At 34.3% G+C, this 17,686-nt stretch overlaps 1 protein-coding gene and 1 non-coding gene across 2 annotated transcripts; both read left to right on the forward strand.

The window, feature by feature from the left end:
- Nucleotides 1–4,378: 4,378 nt before the first annotated feature.
- LOC112421480 (small nucleolar RNA R71) lies at nt 4,379–4,485 on the forward strand. Its single transcript, XR_003011806.1, has one exon. It is a non-coding gene; the product is annotated as a small nucleolar RNA R71 (small nucleolar RNA).
- An 8,150-nt stretch (nt 4,486–12,635) lies between these two features.
- LOC25493849 (protein IMPAIRED IN BABA-INDUCED STERILITY 1) lies at nt 12,636–17,347 on the forward strand. Its single transcript, XM_024782177.2, has 10 exons — nt 12,636–12,863; nt 13,031–13,398; nt 13,529–13,813; nt 13,938–14,255; nt 14,562–14,789; nt 15,080–15,177; nt 15,341–15,428; nt 15,563–16,096; nt 16,574–16,706; nt 16,905–17,347. The coding sequence occupies exons 2-10, from the start codon at nt 13,069–13,071 to the stop codon at nt 16,922–16,924; spliced, it is 2,034 nt and encodes a 677-aa protein (XP_024637945.1). The 5' UTR covers nt 12,636–12,863; nt 13,031–13,068; the 3' UTR covers nt 16,925–17,347.
- Nucleotides 17,348–17,686: the final 339 nt, after the last annotated feature.

The following is a 17,686-nucleotide window of genomic DNA, read 5'->3' on the forward strand; positions in this document are numbered from 1 at the left end:
TTTGATAATATTTAATCCATGTTAAAACGGTGAATTTAGAAGAGAAACTAGGGTTACATAATATTAAGGTTTAAGGTTTGGTTTAATTTAGGATTATGTCATTTAGACTTATACAACAATCCAAAGACAAGATAAGTCTACTCACTAACGTTCATTGTAGACATAGAGAAGAAGAGAGAAAGCATAAAAGTAAATAACAAGAAAGTAAAGGTGAACTTTTATTCAAAGAAACAATTGTCACTTATTATTTCAGAGAACAAAAGATGAATATTTGTGATGGCTAACTACTCTATTTATAGTTTACATTCGACTTAGAATCTAAGCAATTACATCACTAGAATGTTCCACAAGAAAACTAAAATAGAGTAGCTTAAAATCTAAGCAAAAGCAGCAAAAGGGTATAATGCGGCGTGCCACTTTTATATTATTGTACAAGATCTTCAAATTCTTTGCACATGATATTTTTGTATGAGATATTCATATTTTTGTCCTCAATCCTTGCACCAGATATTTTTGTATAAGATCTTTTATATTTTTGGCACGAATCAGCTCCAATTCTCCTTTTTTTTGCTCCAAGACTCAATCTTTAGAATATTTGTTCCTGAAATATAATAACTTGCAATTGTAGTAAAAGAGTTCTAAAAAGGAAATAAACTTAAATAAAATAAACTTAAATCTAATTAAAACGAAACTAAATATTAAGCTAAAACATATAATTATTGACTCATCAAACTCCCCCAGACTTGAATCTTTGCTTGTCCTCAAGTAAAAGGCATAAACATGGTGGCATAAAACAAGATTATCATATGACAATTAAATTAAAACTAATGTCTCCTCAAAGGCTTTTATTTCAAGCGTACAGTAATCACAAACTCAAGCATTTCTTGTAATCTTTATTCAACCCAACTATCAAGTTTCAAGTGAGTGTGTGTGTGTAGTCCAGCCCTTTTCTTGCTCCTGTATAAGATAGATATTATGAGGAAACATGTTCTAATCCTAGTACTAAACCAACCAAGAAAAGTCCTTTCTTCATTTCATATAAGAGATATGGAGTATTTGTGATCATTTGATCTTTGCCATTTACACATATTTGGATTTCCAGCATAATTTATTTAAGGAAACAACACCTTTTCGTAGGAAGTCGGAGGGCCTACCCCCTTCCCCAATCTAGATTCAATGATGCTTTTTAAAGTTTCTCAAGATAACATCGCCTTCACGTAGGAAGTCGGAGGGCCTACCTCCTTCCCCAATCTAGATTCAATGATGCAACCTTGAAATTATTTTGCCTTTTATAAACTCCCTTACACTAACTTATACTACTTTTACTCTAAAGAATTTTAAAGGTCAACGTACCACTAAAATTAGAACGCGTTTTCCTTAAAATACCTATTCATACACTTACTTAAGGGAAACAACTTGTGCTTTTCTCATTGGAGAATTTATTCACATTAAAACAAGGTGTGGGTATATCAAGAAAGACTTAAAACACAAGAGTTCACTTTCATGTACAAGAAACAACAAATTTAGAGGAGACAACAAAAATTTATGTCATAATTTTCAATAAAAAATAAGATACTTAATCATGCCTTTCGCAATTAAACAAACCAAAAGAATAAAGTTCAAGGGAGTTTGAAAACACTATGACTAAAGACACTTTATTAGGCTCCCCCACACTTAGGAGAAACATTGTCCTCAATGATTTAAAAGAAGAAGAAGAAAAAAAAGAAGAAGAAGAAGAAGAAGAAGAAGAGAAGTAGAGAAGAGTAGAGGAAGAGAAAAGCTCACAATTTTAATGAAGTCCATAAGGTAGACCTTTGAGGTGAAGGTGTTGCATCATGTATCAGAACATTTGATTGTTTTATTCATTTATTTGATTGCCCCTTAGGAAATCGTTTCTTAGCCCGATCATTTCAACACCTTGTCTTTATTGCTCGATGCATGTTCTTTGAACTTCGGTTTGCATCCATGCCCACCGTTCATCATTATAGTTTCCACCGGCTTCTTGTTCATGGTGCAAGTTTGCACCTACCTCCTCTTCATCACCACCATCATCACCATCATTGTGTACCTGTGGGTTAGTGCCAACATAAACCAAGTTTTCTACCACCTCCGGATTAGTAATATTCGAATTTGGTAGAATAATCAAGCAATTTAGCGTTATTGACTCTCCACTCATATTGGTAATTGTGAGAAGGGCCATGAATTCTAAAAAAAAAACATGGTAGTGAGGGTTTCTAAGTCTAGATAGTAGTTTCCCCAATCCTATTTATCCCTTTGTTCACTTTTACCTCAAATTTTTTAACAATGAAAGTGATGATTCCACCTACCATTATATCACCCTTATCATCCGGTTTCTTTCTAGCAATTGAAACAAGATAATAAAGCAAATAATAGCAAATGTTAACATGGTGGTTATAAAGCATAGCCCACAACATAAACAGCTCAACAGTCCTCATCATTCCTACCTCTTTTCTACCCCATATGGTGCAAGCCATAACCGTGTGAAGGTACCTAAGCACAGGGTTGTGAATTTATTCAATAGCCTAATCACATGTTCATCTATTTCTAATCTATCCATAACATTAACATCAAGGTACCTGCAAGGAGAGATAGTTCTAGAGATTAGAGATTTATACCTATTTCTTTGATCGGAATCCTTGAATTGGATCCCATGATTGCGGGTTGTTGATTGCTTCTTGCTTGCACCACTTCCGGAGGCTTCAATCTTCTCACCTTTCCTTTTTGTTGCCATTGACCTTAGCTTATCTTGGTTTGGGTGTGGGTGGAGGTTAGGCTTGGACAAGGTTTATGTGGGAAGGGTTGGTTTAGTGATGGGGTTTGGGTTTAAGTGAGGTTTATGAGTTGAATAACGGAGATTGGTGAAGAATTTTTTTTGGAATGATGAATGGAGATAGATATGGAGATTTGAAGGTTGATGTTATGGAGGTTTAGAGAGAGAAGTTGAAGGATGAGGGAAGTTTGTGTTTGAGAATGAAGGAAGAAGAAGAAAAGTAAAAAATTTTGGTAAAAGAGGGTCTGGGACCATGGCACGGCCGTGCCACCACAGACACGGGCCGTGTCAACTCTCTGGAAGTTGGTGGATGTTGGCTAGGTTATAGGCACGGCCGTGCCAACATAGGCACTGGCCGTGTCAAGCTTCTGGACATGCAAGACTCAATTTTCTTCATTTTTTCGCATCATATTTGGACAAATACCTACAAAACAAATTAAAACAACACAAAACAAACAAAATAAAAACAATTAAACTTGTGGGTTGCCTCCCACGAAGCGCTCATTTAAAGTCATTAGCTTGACAATCAAGAGGTTTCTCTACCCTATACCCAATCTTTCCCAAAGGGATAGCGACATCAAACTGACATTCTCTCCCAAATCACACATGGCTTTCTCAATGGTTTCACTCTTAATCACACAAGGGATGGAAAAACTCTCAATCACTATGAGGTTAGGCTTAGCAAGCCTTTGTGGGACATGGATTTTGAGTTTATAAGGTGGTGAAACGATTGGCTTATCACTCTCTCCTATGACTTTCTCACCTTGTTGCTTTTCACTCTCTATCTCACCCTCAATTGTCTTAGTTTTCATAATGGGGTCCTCTAACTGCCTACCGTCCCTAAGTTGAATAGCATTTATAAGGCCTTTGGGGTTGACTTCAGTTTGGCTTGGAAAGACTTCGGGGGTTTGAGAGGAAGTAGCTACTTGTTGGGCTACTTGAGAGATTTGAGTTTCTAGCATTCTAGTGTGAGTAGCAATGGAGTCCACTTTAGATATAAGCTTGACAAGAGAGTCATTCAAAAATCCGGTTTGATTTTCAAGTTCTTGAAATTGCTTGGATTGCTCCATAGCATGTTTTTCTAGTCAAATTTCCAAGCTAGATTTCTGAGGGACTCTTTGGTTGTTTGCATAAACGGGTGGTATTGTTTGTTGTCCAAAGGGATTTTTAGGAGTTTTGTTATAAAAATTTTGCTCGGGACTTTTAGCAACACTACCTAGTTGGCATTCAACACCAGTATGACCAAGTATTCCACAAAATTCACAAGGTGGTGAAACAAGAGCAGGTGTGACGACACTTACACTTAATTTATCAAATTTTTGAAGAAGTGTGTCGACCTTAGCAGATAGATGATCAAGGGTAGAAACTTGGTACATACCTGCCTCTTTTTTAGAGGGTGGAGGAGTAACATCAGTGATAACTCTCTCACTTATCCACTGATAGTGGTTTTGTGCCATGTCCTCGATCAAATCATATGCTCATGTGTAAGTTTTATTCATCAAAGCTCCACCTGCAGCTGCATCAACATTCATTTTTGTGGTAAACAAAAGACCATTATAAAAAGTGTGGATAATAAGCTAATTCTCAAAACCATGATGGGGGCAAAGCCTAAGCATTTCTTTGAAACGCTCCCACGCATCGTAAAGAGATTCACCATCTTTTTGAGTGAATTGTGTGATTTGACTCCTTAATTGAGCAGTTTTACTATGGGGAAATAATTTGGAAATGAATGCCTTCCTCATTTGGTCCCATGAAGTGATAGAACCAATTTGCAATGAATGAAACCAAGCACTAGCTTTATCCCTCAAAGAGAAAGGAAAGAGGTGCAGCCTTACGGCCTCTTGGTTTTCCTTCAAAGTTCCACTGAGTCTTAAAAAAAATTCAAACATGAAGATTCGGATCCTCAGTGGGTGATCCGAAAAATTGATTTTGCTGCACTAGGTAAATAAGTGCAGGCTTTATTTCAAATTTACTACCCTCAACCGTTGGGTACACAATAGCATCGTACGGCTCATCTAAAGATGTGATTGCATACTCTTTGAGAGCACGTTTCTCAGATAAAAAATAAAAAATAAAAAAAATTAAAATAAGGAGAAAGGGAGGGAGAGAGAGAGATATTATATATATATATATATATATATATATATATATTTATTTATAGAGAGAGATAAATAAAATAAAATAAAGGATAAGAAAAAGAAATAAAATACTTTTTTTTTTATATTTTATTTTATATATGCATATATATATATATATATATATATATATATATATATATATATATATATATATATATATTGTACATATATATTTTATTTACTTGTATATGTTTTTTTGTTAGACTAACCACTATTAAAATGTTAATCAAATTACAATAACTTCCCGGCAGCGGCGCCAAAATTTTGATGGGATAAAACCGCAAGTGCACGGTCTTACCGAAGTAGTAATAAAAGTATCGTTCCGACAGGGAGTTATGAATTCAGTTAAATTTTAATAATGATTAGATTGAAAGTTTAGAAGGTAGAAAGTTGTATTTTTGCTTAAAAGAAAATAACAATAAAAATAAAAGAGGTGTCTTGGGATTATTGGTTCATCTAATTGACAAGTCCTTTACAAACCAAACTATTAAACTTATAACCTTATGTTAGACCTAGTTTCTAAAGACGAGTTTCTCTTAAGCCTATCACATCTCCTATCGGTCTCAGTGAGTGTGTTCCTATAGCAAGCACGCCTATTTTCATGGTTGATTACTATTAGAATCCTTGAAGTTCGAAACTCTATAAGTCTCAAGGTTCACTAGACTATTTTCATTTTTCGCAATCCTTGTTTAAATTCACTTGATCGAATATTAAAGCTCCACTTTCGTTTTATGAATTAACATTTGGAATAATGGATTAACGATTATCAAACCCTCCACTTTCGTTTCCACAGTTTGATAATATTTAATTCATGTTAAAACGGTGAATTTAGAAGAGAAACTAGGGTTACATAATATTAAGGTTTGGTTTGATTTAGGATTATGTCATTTAGACTTATCCAACAATCACAAGACAAGAGAAGTTTACTCACTAACGTTCATTGTAGACATAGAGAAGAAGAGAGAAAGCATAAAAGTAAATAACAAGAAAGTAAAGGTGAACTTTTATTCAAAGAAACAATTGTCACTTATTATTTCAGAGAACAAAAGATGAATATTTGTGATGCCTTACTACTCGATTTATAGTTTACATTCGACTTAGAATCTAAGCAATTACATCACTAGAATGTTCCACAAGAAAACTAAAATAGAGTAGCTTAAAATCTAAGCAAAAGCAGTAAAAGAGTATAATGCGGCGTGCCACTTTTATATTATTGTACAAGATCTTCAAATTCTTTGCACATGATATTTTTGTATGAGATATTCATATTTTTGTCCTCAATCCTTGCACCAGATATTTTTGTATAAGATCTTTTATATTTTTGGCACGAATCAGCTCCAATTCTCCTTTCTTTTCTTTTGCTCCAAGACTCAATCTTTAGAATATTTGTTCCTGAAATATAATAACTTGCAATTGTAGTAAAAGAGTTCTAAAAAGAAAATAAACTTAAATAAAATAAACTTAAATCTAATTAAAACGAAACTAAATATTAAGCTAAAACATATAATTATTGACTCATGAGTGAGTTAACTCACGTTGCCATTTGCACTAGCGTGAGTTAACTCACGTTCATAGCAGACAACAAAAACTGCAATAAATGCAGGCAGTTAAAGAAGTGTCTTTTGAAAAATGTAGAATGACCCGTAATCACGCCACATTCATAACTTAACCGAATTACGCTAGTTTAAGAAGATTATCGGATAATACAACATAATCGATCCAAATTACTCAAAAACATCGTTTTTCTCACAATCACGTAATCACACATAAACGATCCAAACGTTCCAAATTTCACAAATTCGCCGGTAATGACCCGTAATAATTTAAACACACTTAATGACACGTAAACGATCCAAAATAATTCATTTCATATATTTATATAATATTAGTTACATATTGGCCATAAATATCAAAGATCTCTCTGTAACGTCTCTCGGTAGCATAAAACGGCAAGTAGTCACTCTTGTGATTTTTCAACTCATTAATAAGTGCATGACGAACCAAAACATGGCTATCCTCATTCAATCCCATGTGCCTAGCTACAACCCGGAAACCACAATTACCATTCCCTTTAACCTTCACAATATCTTCAACAAAAGGTCTCATGAGATTTGAAATTCGTGAAATGTATGGTATTTGCATATAAGGTTCCTTTTTTGAAGTAGGAGTTGAATTTTGTGAGCGGGACCAAGTGCCAAGACGTGAACCTTTAGTCTTTGGAACATTACTCTTGGCATGTGAGCATTGACTATCGGAATTTTGAGCATCAATAGTCTCCCACCTAGAGGGGATTCGACCTGTGGACCTCATTTTCGGTGTAGACTTCACCCTTTTAGGTGCCCCCTTGGTGGCCAATTTTCTCGGAGGTGGCTTCAACATTGTTTCCTCCGGAAATCCAAGTTCACGCAACTTGTATTTGATGAACAGTTTCATCTTGTAAGGGGCCCTCTTGATACGTTTTTGAACGGCGTCCCATTCCTCCGTAACGGAAAAATTGGCATCAACCTCTTCTCCAATTACACTTAACTTTCGGCAATGAGGGTGTATTTCATCCAAAAGAATAGGCAATTTTTTCTTTCTCTTCTCGGCAAGAATACAAGCACAAGACAACCCGAACGTTGCCATTTGCACACAACCACAATCTTCTTTAGCAAACCCAAATCTCCTAGAGCGTTCAAATTCATCATCAATGAAACCCAAAGCGGCCTTAGAGACATACCCCTCAAACTCCGAGAATAATTTTTTTTTTTTTTTTTTTTTTTTTGTATTTGTGTACCATGACAGTTATATTCACCACTCTTCTCACATTGCATCGTCATGTATGACACTATTGTACTAGATTTATCTGTAGAAATAGTAAATTCAGCCCTACCCGCTTGTCGACGAATCCAACCAAGTAATTCTTCTCGATCTTTCCATCTTTCATTTGTTGTAAAAAATGACCCGGTGTTTACTTGAAAAACACGAACACCGGTAGGTACCGGTTTATGCTTCTCTTCAAAGTTACCGGTTTTGCTTGGTTGTGAACTATGTGAGCTTCAACTTGAAAAGGAATTTTCACTTTAAACTTCATATCATTGATGGGTTTGCCTTCGCCGGAACTTACGCCTACGCTGGAAGCTTCGCCTGAAGCTTTATTTTTGCCCGGTTTCGTCTCAATACCATCCTCCGCCACATTTTCAACCATGCCACTCAATGTCTACTCAATAAAAAAACAGATAAAAAATAAATAAATGACTTGTGCGGCAAGCAAGTAAAAAAAGTGGCACAAAATTTCAAATTCTGGGCATCATAGTAGCGTGAGTTAACTCACGCTAGTGTTAACCTTATGTGCAAGTTAACTCACGCAGCCCTTACAACTAGCGTGAGTTAACTCACGCTGAGCCCTACACTACTGCAACCAAAAACGTAACTGCCAGAATAACCAGCAAAAACGAATGAGTTTTGACGGTACATTACCTGTTCTTTGATGCTTGATGAGCGTGGAAACTTGTTTCTTGACGATTTGCAATGATTTGGAATGAAGATTTTTACCCAAAATTTCACACTTTTAGAGTTTTTGGAGGTGGAGGGAAAGGAAAAGTCGAGCTTTGTGGTTGCCTGCTGGATTTTGAACGAAAATAGTATTTAAAGCAAGTTAATATGCGCTACGTGACTTAAGTCATGTAGCGCATGTTAACATACGTAGGGACATTTTGATCATTTACTTTAGAAATGAACGGAACCATTTGAATAATGAGCATAATTCCTGATGAATAGCTTTGGTTGGCCCAAGCATTATAGAACTCTTAAAACACATAGGCCCGGTAATGACCCCAAATAAAACACAAGTCATGTATTTTGTTAATGTTATTTTTGAGATGTGGTTGGTTATGCTTGTTGTGGTATTAAATGATATATATATATTTTTTTGGTTACAATATTAAATGATATATATGCATAGTCTCTCCACGCGTAGAGATTAATCTTTTAAGGTTATTGAAATGAAATATATTTAAAGAGTTGATATTTTTCAATACCGGTAAAAGATCTGATCGTAGAAAAGATAGTTAAGAGATCCAATTATCGATCACTCTGCCATATTATATTGGTGAATGAATATATATTTTTGGTCACTACTTTGTAAATGTGAAATATCCACCAATTTTATCATGACCGAGACAAATTATTTGTAAAGAAATTTGTTTATCTCCGCCAAAACAATTGGCTTTAGAACAACAGCAGCACTAACTTTTTTTTGGAAATCAATACCACTCACTTAAAAGAAAGTTTAATTTCACTAGACCATGAATCTAATAATGATTATGCAATACTTATATATTGGTGAAGACCTCGACAATCCATTTATTAACAGATTTCCGGATTATCACAACATTGACCAAAGTTCTAACAACAGACAAGCATAATTTTTATTGGAGAATGGAGAATAACTAATACCCCACTAGCTCCATTAAGCATGTTACATGGCCGAAATGAGCATAACATAAACTTAGTTGGTGTTATGGTAGCATATGTATCATATGTAATGTAGTTTTTTCCCAACTATGCCATTCCTAAGAATAAGTCAACATTTGTTTACACCAACTTAACCATATGTTAAACAGTTAAAAAGCATTACATAAAAAAAATAGTTATAAAGCAAATCCTGACATCTATCCCCACTTGTTACCAAACTCTGACCTACCACAACCACCTCCTTTTGTTCTTCATTTTATTACTCTTTATTCTTTTTAATTACAACTACTGGTTTTCAGTTTTAGTAGTATTAACACATCTTCCTATGGAGAAACTTTCACCATCAAATATAATGAATTACAAAATTAATCTCTAGAGTCCACTTACTTCACATGTTTCTGTTCAACATCACATTTACTATAGCTTGTTTAAATTGGTGCACATTAACTCATTTGTCTAAAAAAAAATCATAGAAATTAATTTTATTACCTTACTCACTTTTTTCTTTTGGTTTACATTAACTAACTTGTCTCAGCTGTTTCCTTACATAGAAATTAATTTTATTAGTGTACTGTTTAAAAGTTTGCATGCTTGTCTTCTGTGTTTCTTGCCATTACTCATTTTTCTCAAGCTGCAATTTAAAATACACTATATTGTCTAATGCATAACATAAAGTCCCACTATGGCACTAACATAACAGCTTTTGTCATCATTATCAAGCCAACTTTGTCTAAATGTTTAAAGCATTTGACAACCGCAGTAAAGAAAAGCAACTAAGCTATATATATCGCTATGTTCATATCAACCAAGTTATACTCACATTTAAATTCATTTTTAAGATAAATAAGTAAAAAGTTTAAGATTCAAACCCCGACCCTGCATATATATCGTGATGTTCATATCAACTAAGCTATGTTCGTATCAGCGTTTAACATTTGAACATTTGAAACTTTCTTCGGCAAAATAAGGGTAATTTTACATTAATTGTCCCTCTCCACATTTTGTCAGTGTAATTTTACAAAATGCTTTATCTACATTTATTTACATAATTGAATATAAGGGTTCCTTTCATAGTTTCATGTATGCATTTTATTCTGCTGGTACCACTTTTGTATTGGTTAAATGTATGATTGCTTCTGTGTGCACCTCATGCTATGTAGGGGGGATCTTGATTGATTAGATCACGGGAGGCACGAGAAAGCAATTATAACATATTATAGTCATCCTTTTTTTCCTGAGGAGAGGTAGTGGAAAATGGATTGTTAAAGAGGCTTTCAGTGATGACAGAACACCACATGTAGAATAGATGAAAAAAGAAACCTATATAACTTTATAACAAAGGAAAAAAATAGATATTTTGTACTCCAATTTTTTTTTAAATGTTTGGTTACTATTGGACAAAATTTGTCTTCTCTATTTAGCTAGAAGTCTAAAAGTGATATAAAGTATGTTAGGTTGAAAAATTTGCATACATTAAATTTTCTTTCACAAAAAAATTGATACACAATTCACTTTATTTCAAACACAATTTTAACAAATTAATTTAAAATCACATTTCTCAAACTTTTACCAAAACATACACTGACATTTCAATCAGCATGGCACAAACCGAAATTTAGGTGAGTGTACATTATTAGGTTTCCTAGCTGTTAATCTAGGATTCCAAAACTATAACTAATTTATATGATAGTGGTGAAAATAATTGCTGGAGGCTTGGATCCCCCTTTCCTTTTTCAATGACAAAAAGAAAAAGATAGTGGGGAATTAGAAAACTTTTCCCTCTCTCTTAGGCTACTAAAAAAAACATCCATACTGAAAATAAGGTGTGAATATTAATAAGGGAGGCATTGATTTAGGCATAAAATCATAATGCCATCCTTCTTTTACTCAAGTCAGCTATGATACACCATGCCCAATCATTGTACTATTAAATTCCAAAATGCATTAGCAGAAGGAATCATCATCATTAAGTAAAACTAACTCAAGTTTTCTTATAGTGTTAATTGACCCAAATGTTGGTCTACCTTTACTTAATTAGTATCTTCTGCACACAAAAAAATGTTGAAAGTTTAGGAAATCAGCATGTAAAAAGCTAAATTCTGAAGCATACCATAGGCATTTTGTGTCTGAAAATTAATTTCATACATCCAAAAATTTGTGTGGTCAATCTCAATTGTTGGAAAACATAATATTTTAAATTTTAAGAAGTTGAATGCACGACTTTTGATATGAATATTTCTATAAAAAATTTCTTAGCATGTGCCCTTGAGGGCACAAGTTAACATTCGCCAACAATTTTATACTACTCCCTCCGTCCCAAATTGTATGTCATTTTAGAAAAAATATTTGTCCCAAATTGTATGTCGCTTTACAATACCAATGAAAAATTAATGTTACTTTTCCTATTATATCCTTAACTATTTATTACTCTCTCTTCTTTCAATTCATTCATTTATCTTTCCCATATCATTTATTGAGGACAATTTTGTAAAACAACTCATAATATCTCTTTCCCACACAATATTAATTACATTTCTTAATATGTGTGAAATGCCCAAAACGTCATACAATTTGGGACGGAGGGAGTAGTATTTATATTTTATTTTATAGAAGTATTTTAATCTCATTTAATTATACTCGAATGTGAATGGTCTAGTCTTCATTCAACTATTGTTGAATTTTGTATAACAAAAATCTACTTTATATAATCGAATTCAAAGGGTATATATTTTAGGCAAATATAGAAAATGGTCCCAAGTATGAATTGAGCACACTAGTGTGCCCTACATTAATTAATCAAACACGCTTTGTACCCACTCATAGATAGATATCCAACATTTCAAAGCTAGCTAGCGTTATCTCTAAGGAACTGAGAACTGTGGCCAATATCAAACATAACTATATAGGATAGGGAGAAGATTGTTACATTTTTCAATTTCCTAATGACAATTTGTCAAAACCATTAACAAACATTAAAATTTGTAGCATAGATTAGACATATAGAGGTACTACAATCCTTCAAAATCATGCGTGTACTACAATCTATATTATAATAATTTATCTATTATTATTACAAAATTTGATTGCCCTATGTCCAAGTAATTAAAATGGTGCATGAAGAAGTGTGAGTATGAATGAACCTAGCTAGAGGTATTAATGAAGAGACAACAACAACGACCCAATACCATTGCCAAGTGTAATTGATAATAATTGATGATTAGTATTGAATATGACCCTATTGAAAATTGAAAATGAAACATATACTAGTATACTTACTAGTACCTCTCAATGTGACACGCTATCTTTTCTGAATCATCCAATCAATCCCATGCAAAAATTCCTTGTTTTGTTTCATACACAAAACCAAAGAATATTACTTACTGCATTTCAAACAAAACAAGATTTTTGCATTTGATTTAATGAATGAATAGTACTTTTCAATGAAAAGGCAAATACCATCCTTAGTATAACAGAAGAAAGTGAGTTTTTTATTTTTTCCGTTGATTTCGGCGCTATGTTTTTGCGATACTCATTAAAATTCCAACATCTATCATCTCTCCGCAATTGCCGCAAAAACAAAAAGTGAAACAAAACAAATCAAAACCAAACCAATCTTCACTTTCATTCTTGTGTTCATTTTCTGCAGTTCAAGAGTAACGCGTTGATGAGGCATTATTCTTATTCATGGGTTGTGTGTTTGTGAAGCAAGGTGTGTCTGTGACACCTGCCGTTGACCATTCAGTTGACTTACAGAGGAATAATAGTGTAAAGAAGAAGAATAAGAAGAAGAATACCGAGTCATTTGGAGTGAGTTGGAGCGAGGTAGGTGACTCAGGAAGAACAAGTTTGAATGGTGAAGGTGGGTCATTGAGTTTCAGGTTAGGGAATCTTAGTAAGTATGTGGAGGGAGAACAAGCCGCGGCTGGTTGGCCGGTTTGGCTTAGCGCGGTTGCTTCCGAAGCTATTCATGGTTGGGTTCCTCTCCGTTCTGATGCATTTGAAAAACTTGACAAGGTTTGTTTCTTGTAAATCTCATGTTAGAACATTCTCAATCTTGTTCAAGTGATTGTAAATGTATTATATGGATTATGGTATGTTTGCTTTTCTGAGTTATCTATAATAAACTGCTCAACTGTATGAATAGATTGGGCAGGGTACATATAGTAGTGTTTTCCGAGCGAAGGAGATTGAGACAGGGAAGATAGTGGCATTAAAGAAGGTTAGATTTGACAATTTTGAGCCAGAAAGTGTGAGGTTTATGGCAAGGGAAATTATGATTCTTAGAAGGCTTGATCATCCTAATATCATTAAACTAGAAGGATTGATTACTTCAAGATTGTCTTGTAGCATCTACCTTGTATTTGAGTACATGGAGCATGATGTCACAGGGCTCTTGTCTAAACCAGAAATCAGCTTTACTGAATCACAGGTATTTTTAGCTTAGCAGAGCTTAATTTTCCTTTATTAATGAATGTTGGCAACAATAATTTAAAACATTGGTTGTGAATTGTGAAGAAAGATGGTTTAAAGGCCAAAATAATTTTGTTGTGCAGATTAAGTGTTACATGAAACAATTGTTATCTGGTCTTGAGCACTGTCATTCAAGGGGTGTAATGCACCGTGACATCAAAGGATCAAATCTTCTGGTGAATAATGAAGGGATATTAAAGGTAGCAGATTTTGGATTGGCAAATTTCACTAATTCTGGGAAGAAGCAGCCTCTCACTAGTCGCGTTGTCACCTTATGGTACCGTCCTCCAGAACTTTTGCTTGGTTCAACAGATTATGGTCCATCTGTGGATCTTTGGAGTGTTGGTTGCGTGTTTGCAGAGCTATTAGTTGGGAAGCCTATACTTAAGGGAAGAACAGAGGTAGTAATACCAATCTTTTCAAAATGTATGAACTTTTCTCCTTCCCTGTTTGGTTTCTTGTGTTGCAGATTCTCCTCTAATGATAGTATCAGTTAATGTAAATTTTTTATTGTATTTTCTGCTGTAAAGTAGAAATCTTGGTCCAAACCTATTGCATGAGGCTTTGAGGCAATGCTGTTGGTGTATTTGACATTGATGCAATCATTACAATTCAGTTGTTTATGATATTGATATATTGACAATTCCAAAATTTAGTTTTAACTTTTCTTTTGAATTTCTTCTAAATCATCTTTGTTATGCATACAGGTTGAACAATTGCATAAAATTTTCAAGCTTTGCGGCTCTCCACCCGATGAATACTGGAAAAAGACCAGACTGCCTCACGCAACTTTGTTCAAGCCACAGCAACCATATGATAGTTGCCTAAGAGAAACATTTAAAGATTTTTCTGCAACCAGTGTAAACCTGTTACAAAATCTTCTTTCTATTGAACCAAACAAACGTGGAACTGCCTCATCTGCTCTCTCATTGGAGGTAGATTTACTTAGCAGAGTTGGATTTGTATTTCTCAGCATTCTATCTTCGGTGAATAATCTCTATTGTAGAACATTGTCTATTTTATTAGCTTTTACCATTTTCAATTTGATTATTCTTCTTGGAACATTGTTTTCAATCGATATAAGTTTTTTCCCCTGTTACTAATCATAAAGTACAAATTTGTTTTCTTCTAACTTGATGGCTTTGTGAAGCATAGATGCGTATATGGTTTTAGACTCTTCTACTGTTCCGATACTACAATCTTATTGTATTCTTACCACTTTCAGTATTTCAAAACAAAACCTTATGCATGTGATCCATCAAGCTTACCGGTATACCCACCTAGCAAAGAGATCGATGCAAAACACGAGGAAGAGACAAAAAGGTAAACATCAATTTCACGTCTATTTTATTGGCCAATAGCATAGTTTTTTTTATCGTCACATACCAAGTGTTCTCTAGCAATTGATAATCTCTTTTATGGTATTGTCAAACCAGACATTGTTACTTGTCTTTTGATTAAATCATATATGTTGATAAACTTTCAGGAAAAAGATCGCTGGGCGAGTTTGTGGACCTGAAAAAAGAAGAACATCAAGAAAGCCAGTAGGACTGAGTAAATTACCTCTAGCAGAGGTCTCTTTTGCTTTCTTTCATCTTGCATCATTGTGTTTTTTACCTTGCGCGGCACGCACATTGTTTTGCAGCAATGGTCTAATTGCCAAAATTTAACTGTCACCTAAAACCTTACTCTTACACTCCTATTACAGGATTTGACAAGTCGAGTTCAAACTTCACTAAACATGGATGATAGATCTGTCAACGTCCTTAAAGAAGAGAACACTAACATAGGTGAAATGGCACCAAAGCCAACCGCTGGTAAACCAGAAGATGCTTCCCATAAAAAGGATGCATCTCAAGTAGATATTCCCTTTCATGGACCGTTACAAGTTTCAAAATCAAGTGGATTTGCATGGGCAAAAAGGCGTAAAGATGACGCTGCTTCAATTAGATCCCACACTCGATCTATTTCTAAAGGACATATATTTAGTTCATTAGAAACTTCTACACTAAATTCAAATAACATTTCTGATAATATAAACAACGAAAATAAGGAAGTTTTTGGGGGACGCAACAGCTCCAGAGGTCATGATCTATTTGAAATTTCTAAACTAGTGATGCAAAATCAATGGAGTAAGTTTGAACGTCCAGATTCCTTTGATACTTCTGAAGAGTACCACTCACAAGAACTGTCTATGATGCTTTATCATAGAGAAGATTCAATGTCCAAGAGAAGTAACAGGGTAAGTTTGTGAATTTGCCAGATTCAATTATGTGTATTGAATACTGTATTTGATATTTTCTGATGAGGGATGCAATTTATGTGCCTCTAGCTTCAGTTTATTCTGTTTGTGCTTTAGTATGTAATGTATAGAGATTGATATGAGATGCTGTTTAGTTACTGTACCTGACTTGTAAACATGGTCAACCATTTTCTTGGATCATAAGCCAAACGGATTTGGATCCTCTCAAGTTGAAATCCAACACGAGGGGGTTATGTCGGACTGTCGGTGATCTCACAACTAAAATTTATTGGATTCTATAGCTTAAAAAATATATTAGTAGGATCCAATGAACTTTATTGGTGCGATCACCAGCATAACTACCTCATGTTGGAAAGGATTCCAACTTGAGAGAATCAAAATTTAAGCCAAAACTAGGCAACTTAATAATAAGCATCCTTGTCTAGACATGATTTTTATTTGTTTCCCTCCTTACAGAGTTATCAGGATCAAGGAGAGAAGGTGGAATTTTCAGGGCCAATAATATCTCAAATGCATACAGTTGACGAGCTCTTAGAAAGACATGAGCGCCACATTCGACATACAGTCCGAAGATCATGGTTTCAGAGAGGTATGTGACAGTAATATCAAGAAGATTGTTGCCCTGAGAACAAAAACATGTTTCTATTTTTTGTGTTTATAGACTAGATTTCTTGAAAGAATCTTATAAATATAATTAATTAGAGAAAGGTACTATGCTACTCCAAAGCTAATCATTTGTGAAATGATAATGTTAACAATTAACATAGCATTTTTAATGGATTTGCAGGTAAGAAGCATGGGAATTAAAGCAACAGGAAATGTACTATTTTATTCCCTTTAGATATGGGATCAAATTGTCCTTGTGAGAGGGCCACCCCTCAAGCTCAGCTCAGTGCTGTGATTATGAACAAAGGAACATCAGGATGTACAGTGTATAGCAGCATGAGTTTTTACCTAAGAGCTTTCAAACATCAATCTGAGCATTAGCAATGTGGTCCATCCAGCTTTCATTTTTCACAGATAGTTTAAGCTTCAAACGAATCAGATTTAGTAATTTATTAATCAAGGAGAGTAACATAGTGCTGAAAAGGAGCCCAGTTTTGTTGTATTCCACTAATCCTCAAATTCTAATGCTATTTCAGAATCTCTTGTTTCACAAAAAAAGAAAGCTATTATAATTAAATGAAGGGAAAAATATCAATACATGGTTACAACATATATACAACTTTAGTAGATTCTTTATCAAAGAGAGAAAGACTCTGCTGCTGAGCAATGACATTGAGCCCAGTTTTGCTGTATTACACAATCCTCAAATGTATGTCCTTCAAAATCTAACGTTTCACAAAAAAATGTAACTTATAGTCTACTAAAATGAATCAGAACCAGTAATCCTTTATTTCATGATTAAGGCCCTATTTGGATAAGCAACCTATTTTGCAACTTATATCAGAAGCGCTTGTGTATAAGCTGTCTTGGGCAAAAGTTATGGTGCATAAGGAAATCCTTATGCACCGTGCATAAACACTTCACAACTATCAGATATAGTGTACACGTGTAATAATCCTAGGC

The sequence above is a fragment of the Medicago truncatula genome, chromosome 4 (genome assembly GCF_003473485.1).
Source record: "Medicago truncatula cultivar Jemalong A17 chromosome 4, MtrunA17r5.0-ANR, whole genome shotgun sequence".
Taxonomy (NCBI): Eukaryota; Viridiplantae; Streptophyta; class Magnoliopsida; order Fabales; family Fabaceae; genus Medicago; species Medicago truncatula.